At 43.7% G+C, this 13414-nt stretch overlaps 1 protein-coding gene across 1 annotated transcript; it reads right to left on the bottom strand.

The window, feature by feature from the left end:
- Nucleotides 1-315: 315 nt before the first annotated feature.
- Nucleotides 316-12874, bottom strand: sfrp5 (secreted frizzled-related protein 5). Its single transcript, XM_079279782.1, has 3 exons — nt 11920-12874; nt 5274-5351; nt 316-1884 (listed from the first exon to the last, which is right to left on the bottom strand). The coding sequence occupies exons 1-3, from the start codon at nt 12476-12478 to the stop codon at nt 1556-1558; spliced, it is 966 nt and encodes a 321-aa protein (XP_079135908.1). The 5' UTR covers nt 12479-12874; the 3' UTR covers nt 316-1555.
- Nucleotides 12875-13414: the final 540 nt, after the last annotated feature.

A 13414-nucleotide genomic window follows, 5' to 3' on the forward strand; every position in this document is an offset into this window, starting at 1 on the left:
AAAAATGAAAACTAGGGAGTTTCCTTTCCTCGACTACATCTGATTGGCTGGTGGGAACAATTTAATCGGTCAAATGTGAACATTTTTTTAATTACTTTTCTATTGTTTTTTAATGGAAAATGAAAGCGCAACAACACAGACCCAGGAGAGTGTGTAGCTCTATGTGGAATCAAATGAAAACTGAATTCATGACGTCAGTGTGTGTAAGTGTGCACTTATCTGTTCAAACACTTTGTGATGAAAGCAGAAAAAGATTGATGAGTTTGCACTTTGTGGTTTAATCATAATAATAATAAAGAAATGACGCATTTTAAAGAAAGATTCTTTATAAAAATTTCAAATATATTTGATTCATTTTCTTTTTTTGTAAAACAAAGATGCATTTCAGTAACAGAACTACAGTACTTACAGGTTAACTGATTAGAAAATATTGTCAAAGTTAAATCTTCATCTTTTACTGCTACGGCAACAGTGAATTTAGGTGCTATGTCTGTATGTACGATTCCTGCTTTTCATACAATAGAGGTTTAACTGAAGCAAATCAAAAGATTGAAGTACAAAACAAATAAACATTTGAAGAGTGATAGTGAAAAACAGCGAGTACCAGAGACGTATCAACCCAACATCGTTGGTTCTGTCCAGAGTCTCTTTCTCTCTCTTTCTTTCTCCACTTGTTGTCAGGACGATGTCTTCTCTGCCTTTACCTCCTTCGCTCTCCAATTGAAAAAGCAAAAAAATATTCAAGTTTCCCTCTTTCAGGCCACAAACAAATGTTGCTGTACAATGTCAGTTGAAGCATCATCCAGTCCTCCAGTCTGTCTCGGTCCATTGGTCTTCTTTCCCAGCAGGGATAAAATAAAAAAGCCCAGTTTCCTAATCATCTAGCATTCATCTGAATCATCTACTTTTTTGACATTATTAGAACATACATTTAAGTGGATCATCTACATGTCTTTGCTTTGATGTTTTTTTTCTGGGCACACATGAACTGCAGCGTATCATTTCTCTCAAACCCTGCTTTCCCCCTCGGCTCCCTCCCCATGTCTAGAATCAGTACATTAACAAACACGTGTACCTCAAATCTTTAGATTCCCATTTCTTAATGCCACTGTCTTGATAAAGCTTCTGTAAGATATCGTACGAGTGATTAGTTTTACTACATCAGAAGAGAAAAGTACAATTATTAAAGGAAGGTTCCATTAAATTGCGGGGGTAGATCAAAATGTCTTTCAAATTGTTATAAAATCTGTGGTTTCTTTGGGGCTTTTATTGGTAGGAGGGAGCTGCAGGAGTGTTCAGCTTTCCCCCTCGCCAACATTAACATGTCTGATTCATCAAAGCAGATCAGGACGACCCCCTTGACAACTTGATTCATGTTAAAGCTGAGAAAATAAAAGCTTGGCTGTCCTGCTAACCCTTGTAGGACTGTGTTGCGGTGCTGGTAAGAGATTTTGCAGGGATCTGGGGGTTCAGGGACACAGACTTTGGATCCACGCGGAACAGGGTGGAATGTGGGGAGCAATGGTGGATCGTGCAAACAGTGCAGCGAGCCGCGTCACTGGAAGACGGTGTGGTAGGTGGGACACTGATGAGACTTCATGTACTTGATGGCGAACTTGAGCTCCTTGCTCTTCTTGTCCCACTTGTGAATGGACATGAGCAGCAGTTGCTGGTCCACTTTGCGGCCCATGATGAGGAAGTTGGAGCCCAGGCTGTCGAGCTGGGCACACGGGCAGTTGGCGCCATTCTTGATGTACAGGGTCAGTTTCTTCAGGTCCTTCTTCCTCAGCACACCCTGCTTCAACACTTTCTTCTTCTTTTGTGCTGCAATCAGCTTCCTGTCACCCTTCTCCTTCTTCACCTCCTTGATTTTCATCTTGAGAGCTGAGGGGGAAGAGCAGGGAGAGATATTTTTAGGTCTTTATTTTATCCTTTAAAACAGATATTTATACCCAGAAGCTGTTAATGTGTCATTCTGATTTCTACTTTGAGCAGCTGTGACATTTCTCCTTCCTGCAAACCAGCACTGCTGTGCCAAAGGTGCAGCTAAAGTATTTTACACCTCTCCTGAGTGTCATTATTCAAACTCTCCTGCAGCGTATAAAAATTGCATCCTGTGTGTATGCTTGTGTGTCTGACTTGGGGAAGACCCATAAATGAAAAGGAGGACATTTTTTTGGAGTTACAACCTGTTTTTCATGCAAGTTCAAGTCAAGTCTTCAGCCCTTGAGCGTGAGTCCAAGTCACAAGTCCTCATAAGCAAATTTCAAGTCCTTCAGATATCTGAATGCTGATCATTAAATGACATGGCAGCATTCTTCTCTCACAACTGGGCTGAACATGTTTGTTGTACAACTGAGACAAAGTCCTTTCAGAACATATAGGCCTATAATTAAAACTCGCAAAGCCTGTCTGGTGCTGTCTTTTTTTTTTTTTTAAAGGATTTTACACACAATCATGGGGCTTCCATGTTTTTACTTTCAAGTTTCAAGTCAGATTAAGCCTTTAGGGAGTACTGTCAGCTTAGAACTCAAAGTCAAGTCAAAAGTCCTACTTTTATGGGACTTAACACTGAGTGTAAAGCACAATGCTTCTGTCTGTATTGAATTACTTTCGTATCATCCTTTTTGTTCTCATTCTTCATGTATATCATGTTCTACGTAACAATTGGCTGTAATAATTGTTGTACATCTCATGCTCCTCTGTTGAGATACTGTGCTTACTTTGTGCGTATACGTTACAGAACAAAATACAGAGCAGATAACCCTTTGTACACTGTTTTTAGCAAACAAGGGGTTTAGTTACAGCAAACTCCGGTTTATCAACTTCATGAAGTGCTAACTTGCGTCTCCCGCGAGCCTCCTGTTTATGAGTTTAACATGTGAAAGATCAAAAAAATTGAACTGCCAAGCATTTGAGAGAGGAATTCTCCCGGGGAACGTTTTGACGGGTGAAATTAATCATTGGCCGTGCAAAGGCGAGAGGTTGGTATCAAGCATCGCTATGTACCCAAAGCCTGTTGGAAGATCGCCATTTCACTTCTCGCCTGTATCAACATCCCTTGGTACGCTCTGATACGTATACGTGCAGTGCATAGCATGTTCAATAAGGTATGCCTGTGAGTTGCCTCTCATCCCCATCCTGATTCACATCCCGCTCTTTCACTGAGGGTGTGTGTTTGTGTGCCGCCTTTACGTGCCTCAGCGTGTGTGTTTTTGTTGTTGTTGCTGAATGAATGCATTCATGTGTGTGTTCAGGTTAGATAGGAAGGATAAAATAATTTCCCTCCCTGCTTCATGTTGATTGCCCACTCATATTCAGTGGGCCCCACTGTGCAGGCTGGCCAGTATATCCTGGTGACAAGCTGTGCCCACTTCTTTATACAAACTCACTTTCTTTAAAGTGAGCCGAAGGGGAGTCGAGGAAGAGAAGGAGAGAGAAGTGTGCTGTCATTTTGAGAAGAAACAGAATTTCTTCAAGCTAAATCAGGCAACCTCCCCTAGCAACCAGGTGTAGGCGTCATGTTCATGCACTTTCTTTTCTACTCTTGTCATTTGTGTTAGGCTGCAGGATGGTACAGCAAGGAATGTGGAGGGATCAGACATCAAAAGTAAACTGAAATAAAACACGAAGAGCAAAGATTCTCTGAGGGCGAACGGCGTCCGACGATGAATAGGCAACAAGATTCATGAGGCGTAAGCTGTAATCGGCTATCGCCCTGTAGAATAACATTGTCGAGTCATTCTTGCCTTGATCTCCAGGTCCATACGTCACGCTTATCTCGACTTCGATGCTCATCCTCACCCAGCCACGTACATTAATAGTCAATAAAATGTCTGTCTTTGGCTCGCTATCTGCTTTCACGTCAACAATGTTTCTTTCTAATGAAAAGAAAGCATCTGATCGCTAAAACCTCATGTTGGAGGATTGAGATATGTAATCCTGAAATGAATCAGACAAATAGGTAGAGTCAGGATTAATTACGGGTGATGACTCTACGTTTTGGCTGCAGCTCACGGTGTGAGCGATGTGCACGAAGATGTATTTTATCGTTGGTGTTGGATGTGTGGGCCGTATATTAATGTATTATTTATAATGGGTCGTGTTTTGTTTAGTCATGGTTGTGGGTGATGGCCATAAAAAAGTTAAGAAACTTCTAATTCATCTCTTTTAAACTGCAGACATTTCCTCTGTGGGACACTTCAGCACAGAAATATGGTTCTGCAGAACCAGTCTGGCCACATTTCATTTATAGTTACACGATTCTCACTAATCTGTTCAGAAACATAAGCCATGTTCTTCATGAGTCGCACAACGTTATGAGTTTTTTTGTCTCCAGAATTGTATGAGTAGAGAGAAGTATATCATTAACTCTAAAGAATGGGGCAGTCGTCCATGCGAGCAGAAGTTCTGCTGCTGTGGAGTACAATGGGCCAAAAGCCTCGATGAGCAGAAGTAATAGAATAAATATGTTCTGGCTTCGTGTGCGGCTCATTACTGTGGTGAAACTGGACTGCTGGAAAGTAGAAAGTTTAAAAAATGGTGTTGAATGGACATCTGCGACTGGAAGCTATTATATTCATGTATTACTTTATGAGATGGAAAAGGCTTATGCTAGCGGAGGGAATAGTGCAAATGAATGTGTTTTTCTGCTTGTTCATGTTTGTGCTCATTTAGAATATTTTCTACAAACACCTGCAAGCATATGGTGGGTTATCAAAACAGACTGAAATATAAATATGTCATGAAAAAACTCATCAAGCCCAATACTTAGTATGTTTATGTGCACCAGCAAAGTAACCTTTCAGTGTTGTTGGCACTGGTGTGTCATTTTTGTCTTTAAAACTAAGGTGTTTAGAAATCCAAAGGTTTTTACAGTCGCTAACAAAGAACTGTGTGCATAATATTTTAATCTCGATGGATATTTGTATTGCTAAGTGCATGAGTTATTTGACAGAAGTCCTGCTATTTATTTTTCTATCGGACTTTTGCTGTCCTCCACACTGTAATATTATTAGAATACACATATCTCAGCTTTTAAATAGCTTCTCCTCAAACTCTTTCAATTTTGAGTCCCTTCATTTTATTATTGATGTGAAACGGACTTGAATCTTCTAATTAAGGCTGGTGAAAAACATTTGGCATTCTGCAGGCAATGAGTGTTAGAGCTGTAGTTCATTTCTGACTGAAGAAGACAATACCCTGCTGTGCATTAAACTGCCCCTGCTCTCCTGTATGTCACTGTCGAGCTCACACTTAGTGACGTTACTTACCAAAGTCACTGGCGCAGTAATGCTCCATTATGTTGTCTGCTTTCAGCTCATTGTCACACGGAGGGCACACCTTCGACACTGAGGGGACAGAAAAACAACTTGTCATGAGAAACTAAACCGAATCACATTTCATACGGTTCTTTTATGGCCAGATTAGCTAATATCTCACGGCTGAGTCGAGCACTTTTGAGGCACTTATTTGCAGCCCCCCCCCCCCCCCCCCCCCTCTTGTCAGAGGCTATTTGCTGCCGAGCGAATACACAGTCCAGCAGGCTGGCTGATGTTGGCCCTGCAATTACACTGGACGAAATGTTTTTATTCTGGCCCTTGTATATTTTCGTGGTGCAGGCGTGGTCTTGGCTGTACAGGAAGGTAAATGCTGCAGCAGGAGCAGCTGAACATGGTGGAAAGTGATTGAGTGCACAGACGCAGCCAGCACTTAGGCCACACAGCAACCACACACTGTGAAACGGCAAGAGGAAACCGAAGCACCAAATCCAGTTTATTTTGAACTCAAAATGTATGGTCATGCCTGCTTTGCTTTGTTTAGCCTCACTAACTTTGATCTGAAACTTGATTGTTGTTATTGTGCACGCATCCAACATGAGAGAGAAGTACAGGCCCTACATGAAGTCTTTTTTATTTGTTTACTGGAGAACCTTGCTTATTTCTACAGCAGAAAGATATGGAAATATGTTCATTTATCGTGACATTTTGAACTTCAATCTGCCACTTAAAAATCTTGCGTTCAAGCAACCTCAACCTCTTCTTTCTCAGAAACACAAACACACTCAGACATGCTTCTCATACTGCCTTGCAATTCCAAAAGCTCTTCAATATAAAACTTTATTCTGTCAATTACTACATAAACTCCATGTAATCCCTGAAGGGCTGTAGTAGCGATACACATCTAACATCAGTCCACAGCGTTAAGGCAGTCGGCGGAACAAGGTATAATATTAGAAATGGTCAGAGAGAGAAGGATGTGGCATCTACATCTACCCCACACCACACATATATATACACCTACAGGGCAGTTAAATATCAGAAGCAGTCTTTTTTTGGGACGTTTGCTAATGGGGCAGCTAAATATTTCTGTCATTCACCAACCACAATATCCAAAATATGTCCAGATCACTCCCCCCTCTCTTTTTTTTTCTGTGTCTCACACTTACACATGCACACACATATAATTCTAGCACAGTCCAACCCAGGCCCCTGGGTTAAAAGTCAGGGTTCAAAGGTTATCACCCCATTCCAAACCTCAGCGTCTGGGCAGATAATGAGAGGGGTCAAAGTTTAGCATGCTTCGCTGCTCGGGTCGTGGGGAGGTGAACCCCCTTTCCACCACTGAGTGTATGTATGTGTGTATGTGCTCGTATGTGTGTGTGTGTGTGTGTGTCAGAGGGAGTTGAACCATGTTCTTGTGGAGTAACTACCAGTTTTTTCTCCTCTGAGGGTTCCCATGCATTCACAGGCAGGAGACCTGCGAGGCCTACAGGGTCAGGCCTCTTAATTGTCTGGTGCTGACATGAAGACTGGGACAAGAGCTCGGAAACACACACACACACACACACACACACACACGCACATACACACACTCGGAGCAAGAGAAGCCAAAACTCTGGATTTGTCTGTTTTGAATGATTCCCTTGACGCTGTTACGTCTTATTCAGACTCCACGGTAATTCATTCTGGTTTCACAGGGGTGGTATGTTGGCAGGAGGCCCAGTTACATTGATGCCAGAGCATGTGTCAGGAGAAAACAGACCCTCCATGAAACTGCGTTGAGCTTGGACCGAAAAACCACCATTTGGATTTCGCTGAGAAATCAATTAAGCGACGACTGACCACATCACGGTCTGCTCTCCGTCGGGGGAATCAACGGCATGTTCTGATGGGATTCACTGCTGCGAGGCTCGGTGCGTTTTCTTTTTTCCTGGACACATTTCTACCCAGCAAATATTTTGACATTAGGTCATTTATGTAATTTGCCATCATCTCAAGCAGTTTAGGAATTGTTTGCCTTGTGAAACTGATGTTTTGCTTCGGTTGACTTTGGACCCGACTGCCTCCTGGGCGCTGCTTTTCGTCATCTGCGTGCTGGGTTATGGACTTAATCACAGAAACTTCAATGTTTCCATTCACAGTGACCAATGTTATGGTATTGTCTTTTAGAGCTGTTGTTCTGGATGATGAGGAGGTTGGGATTCGATGATTGAGGGTAAGAGGAAAAGGCTGATGGGAGTAGTTTGAGTGGGGAGGTGGTCTGTTGGAGAGGCCTGCTGTTAATCTTCAAACAGCGAGCCAGAGTAGAAATGACGTACGGCAAGAGTCCAGTAATTTAACTGCACAACCTCATTTAGTCATAGCTCTGAGGTTAATATCACTTTCTCCATCCCAGTCTCCCTCTCCTGCTGTATCTTTTTTCTCTCGTCAAACCTCTCACTCTTTTTCTCCTCTTTCACATAACCTGGTTTTCCATCGTATTTTTTAAAATGTAGAAAAGCTGATTGAACACAACAAAAAAACTTTTGATGTTGGTGATAAAGTGTGAAAAGTCATTTGTCAAATGATGACATATCTTTGGAAAAGAAGGCCTCATAAAGAATTGCCATTGTGCATCTATGTGAAATCATTTCTCTCAAATAATTGTCCACTGTCATCTCTAATGTTCAAAGTCGCCTCCATGTAATTAGTTGGTGCAGTAAGAAATTGCTGAGCATTAATGCAATTTTGTAGTTCCAACAGCATCATTTTGGTCACCCCTAAGGGACTAGATGTCACCTTGTCCTTTGTCAATACGTGACTTCCAAGATCACTTTTCATTCCCCTCAAACATTCTGTTGGAACACAAGCGCTGTCAATCACATTTTACATTTGTAACATTTCACAAATTGGCTTAAAATCAATTCCACAGCCTGTCACTTTTACATACATATCTTCACTCAAAAGACAACCAGATCTATTAACATCGTCATCCGAACCCCCGGCCGTGTCTCGTGCCTCGTCCAATGCAGTTGCAGCGTCACATGTGCCTTTATTTGTTTTTTTTGCTGCAAGAACGTTCCATTTAAAGTATGCACGGGTCACTATCTCGTGCATCTTTTGGACCCTTTAAGTTACGAGCAGCAACACTTATGACATAAAACGGTACTGTGCCGGAGATGAAATGCAGCGTGTGATTTATGTCGGAGGGCCTAACATCTGTTTAAATGCGGCATGCAGACAGACAGAGGAGGAGTTAAACACGGCCTACAGTCAGCCCCCCGGGGCCCCGAAAACCCAGCACGCTCCTCGCATCTGTAGGAATCCTATACAGAAGAGAAAATACATCTTCAAAAGGCCGAGGCAGTCTTCCATGCACAGAGCATTGGATCACATTTTCCCTTTCATATATCGGCCAGGCCCACATGAGTAGCACCCTTTGTGCTGCTGGGGACCTGACAGCGCTGCCTGTCACCTTTACCACGGTTGTAACTTACACTAGCCGCATCAATGAGTACGGCGAGGACAGACAATATCTTTCACACCATGCAATTTCAACGACTTTCCACTGGACAACGTACATATTGTCTTGAAAAGCATTTTCTGCAAAAACATGCAGTGTGAGTGATGTAGTTTACCCCATGCACTTAAACAGACGGTGCAGAAAACTACTTACATCCGTCATAACTGTTGATTTGCTGATGCTGGCAGCCGCTAAAGGAAGCATCCTTGAATAAGGTGGAGTTGATGGGCAGCACTAACTGTGCTCTGCCAGACAGACTGAGCTCAGCTGGCCTTTTTGGCTCCCAGGATGCCTGGGCCCTCTTTTGTCAGCAGTCTGCTTGTCTTCCCTGGTATTATATCTACAGACTTGTGTTTCACATAATCACACCCCATGGGCCTCTGTTTCACACACACACAGGCCAGAAATCATCCATACGCACAACCTAAGCTCAGGTGGCGGTGGTGTTTCTCTCAGTTTTGGCCGTGACAGAGTGGTGGAAAGTGAATCTGACTCTGTACTGTTAGTTTCCACAGGAGTCCTCGAACCGTGCTATATCATGTAATTGCAGAATAGCTCAGATAGCAACAGGGCCTCCCGGACAGGGAGAGCAGTGCTTAATACCTGTGATTGATCCAAGTCCCCAAGATTCAACCACAAGAGAACTCATTTGATCCTGTGTGAGGAGAATCAACCATCTTCAGACGGTTCCCAGGAAACTCTTTTTCTAAGCTTTTCCTTTTTATCATTGCTGGCTGTGTGTGTGTGTGTGTGTGTGTGTGCGGTTTGTTTTAGAGCCAAAAGCTTGTCCTTAGGATGGCCTCATCGGCACATCTGAGAGATTCTGGTTCTTAACAAAATGTCAGTGACTGAGCCTTCAGGCTGGAAGTGATATGGGTTCACTCTCAGTTTCAAACACACACTCTGACACACACACACACACACAAACACACACAAACGTACACAAGTAAATCTTTGAAATCGAATCGTTAAACTTCACCAATATTCTATTTTTGATTTATTCTTTAAAAGTTTGATTTAACACATTTTGTCTTTTTTTTTCTCTCTGCATGAAATTGCTTAACTGCAAAGACCGACTCCGATCATTATTAGATCAGATAGGATCAACAAACAGTTGCCTCTATGAGGAGGTGACAGATGAAGTTCCGGCCGCCTCCTTCTCAGAGAGCATGTAAGAGAATGAGTTATGGCTCTGCAAAGCCAAAGTGTCACATCGTTGATTCTCGTCCTACAACAACAGAACAGCCATTTTCCCGAATGGAATAAGTCAGCACTGCACGAATTTACCAGAGAATCCTGAAACGATCTACAGATATCAGTGTGCTGCAAATATTATTGATAAAAAGATATATCACACCATTTATGATTGACGGGACTAAAATGATGTTTTGGCATTATTGGCTTTCATTTTGAGTGCTTTAGTGAATGTTGTATAATATATCAAGTTAAGGAAAACACATTCACTATATGTGAAATATCAAGTGAAATATTAACACGCGGGAACATTTTTTAACCAAAGTAGATGAGAAATTGCGATAAAGGCAAGACGTGGAATAATGACAATAACAAACCATTTTCCTCGAGCCCCTTATTGAAAGCAGGGAGGCAGGAAGCAGCTTTTCTCCTATTCTACACTCTGCCTGCCTCTCTTTACTCTCCTGCTTCCCTCACCTTTCACTCCTCTCCATTCGGCTCTCTCATGGACAATCAGGCTCCGGGCATTCCCATTCTCCGCCTGCCTCTATTGTCCCGTCATGTCGACTAATTAGTGGGAGCTCAGTAATTGGCCTTCTAGCTAATTGGCCTGCTGGCTGCCAGACCCAACAAAGGCCTAGCGGGCTGGGACACCGTGGGGACTGTCCCCCTCCACTGTCTAAAGACTCTCATCAACTCCCTCTCTCCCCCTCTCAGCGCTGACTGCTTTTGTGAAGAGGCTGCTTAAGTAGTCGCGGTGCACACACACACACACACACACACACACACACATTTTTGCTCTCTATGTAGTTCCCTCTCACCCTTTCACAGCTCACTATTCGCCCATATGTCTGTTCTCTTACTTGCTGCCTGTGAAGAATTATGTAATTTTTACAGAAACCCCAGAGTGGCAATTGTCCTTCTTATTGTATCCATCTTGGGTCTAGTTGTACATTTATTGGCACTTTGCAGACTAGCTTGTGATTTGCATGCTTGACAGCTTTGAAATAAAATAATTCCCCATTCACTCGGTTGTTTGATTGATTAGCTGTTGCTGGATGTCTGCTGATAAAGGTGTGTATGTGTGCACGTGAGTGTGTGGCACCCTTTCAGTTAAGACGTGTTTAACATCACAGTCCATTCATCTTGACTCGGTGAGCGACCTGGCTGTCGGAGACTCTCAGTCTCCTGTCTCTCTCCCTCAGTCTGTCTCCGTCCCTCCCTGAGGCTGGTGCACATGACAGGGAGCCGTCCTGAACTGTCCACTTACTCTTAACTCTCCCCTGTAGCCTCTTCCTGCTCTTGTCTCTCACACCGACTCTGGTTCGTCTCTCACTTAAACTTTCATCTGTCATCATTCGCTGTGCGGGAAAAGCACACGAGCCTCACAGCCGTCTTTGGGCTCTTACTGTTTCTGACTCTGCAGACTCTTAAACACTCATCTGTCTCAGCAATGTTGTTAGCGGGAGTCCCGGAATTTACAATGCAGAGACAAACTATCGTTTTTTTTATTTTTGCACAACACGGGTCAGAGTATAGCAGTAATTTTATCTTTTTTTATGAGAAATTTAAATTTGTTAACCTATTTAAAATACTTGCCATTGACATTGCTTACTAAAATGCACATACAGCATCATGAATACAAATTTGGACAGAATACTAAAAGAGCTACAGCATGCTTTTCATGCTGCAACATTTTTTTATTGTCTTGAATTGATTGTATTGTGGTTACTGAGCTTGCCACTTGACTTTTAGTATTTTGTAAACAAGTTTAAATTACAGGTGGGGCAAACTCAAGCTAAGTTAATTCAACTTCTTTAGGGTCCATTTTGAAATGAAAGTTATTTCCACCATTGTGGACTTGTAACTTGCTTTTGTTCGTAGATCATTTTGTACGAGGGTGTGTGTCGGAGTGGGTGTATGTGCACAGAGCTGCCCTACCTGGTGGCTGGGTTGCGTGGTTCCCAGTGAACTGCATGGGGATGCAGAGGTCATTATCAATGGGAAACTTGTCACAGGTCAGCATCTCTGGCCAGGGGAAGCCATAGGTCTCCATCACCGGAGCACAGCTGTCCCTCACGGCCTCACACAGCGAGCGGCAGGGATAGATGGGCCTGTCCAGGCACACCGGTGCAAACAGCGAGCACAGGAAGACCTGGGTATCAGCATGGCACCGTTTGGCCAGGAGGGGCACCCAGCTACCCGCCTGCTGCTTGACCTCTGGCATGGTCTCGTGGTCCAGGAGGTTGGGCAGCCTCATCTTTTTGTAGCCCACATTGTGGCACAGGCGCAGGTCAGCTGGTATGTCCACACACTGGGGCTGCTTGGTGTAGAAGCGGCCATTGTGGAAGTTGTCCGACTGCCAGCTGTAGTAGTCGTACTCATCTGCGGCTGAGGCGGTGAGGAAGAGGAGGAGGAGGGAGAAGAGCGACAAGCCCAGTGCCAAGCTGAAGGAGCCCTGGGTTAATGCCCTCCTGGGGCTCTTTTGTCCGTGTGCCATGCCTTTCTGAGCCCAAACCAACAATTCAAGAAGGTTGTATCCAAAGTCTCCAAAGTGACTCAGTGAAGACAAAACGCAGAGTGAAGAGAGGAACAAGTGGGGCAGGCGTGCAAGCTGTAATCCCTTTTTTTTGTCCTGAGTATGGACGCTGTGGATTGAAAACCAAGTGTTTAATTCCCTTCTTCCCTGCAGAGTCAGCCCTCTAAGCCTCCCTGAAACACCTCCCTGTGTGTGTATGTGTGTCTCAGGTAGTGGCGTAGGGAGGCAGCAGTCAAGGAAAGGTGAGCACAGGACTGCTTATTTTCTAACTTTCCCTGTTCACAATTTCTCACTCTCCTTTCCCTCTCCCTCTCTTAGACCTGTCTCCGGCCCTCCCCTGCTCGCTGTCTATCAGTCTGTAGCTGTAATGAGGAGTACCTTAGCTTTTAAGAGGCATTGGTAGCTGCTCTCAGCGGCTGCCTGCCCCCTAGCAAGCACCCCAGACCACTCACCTCTCTACTGGCCTCCCCTGCACTCGCTCACAACAGCCTCAGCCAATCACAACCCTGGGGGAGGCTCCCAGTGGTCTCCAGGAAACTCCTCCTACCCCTTGTCCGTGACAAAACCCCTCCTCTACAACAAGTTAACACGAGAGAGAAAGAGAGAGAGGAACTATGGCAAGCTTTTTTTAAATATAAATCTCTCTAATATGCACAAGATTCTTTGGTCAGAAACACACCCACAAACACTCATAGCAGACATTGTCACCCTCTTAGTCATGTTGTTTTTCCTCATACATTTAGAAACTTTCTACCCCTCTTTTACTCATGAGAGGCTCAACAGCCCTGAACATTTCTCCACACAGACAAAATGATGTGATGAAGCCTACTCACTTTATTAGCTCAAAACAGTCTGGTGTAACGGCCTCCTGCTGGCATCAACACTGAGAAAATGTAC

The sequence above is a fragment of the Melanostigma gelatinosum genome, assembly GCF_949748355.1.
Source record: "Melanostigma gelatinosum genome assembly, chromosome: 12".
Lineage (NCBI taxonomy): Eukaryota > Metazoa > Chordata > Actinopteri > Perciformes > Zoarcidae > Melanostigma > Melanostigma gelatinosum.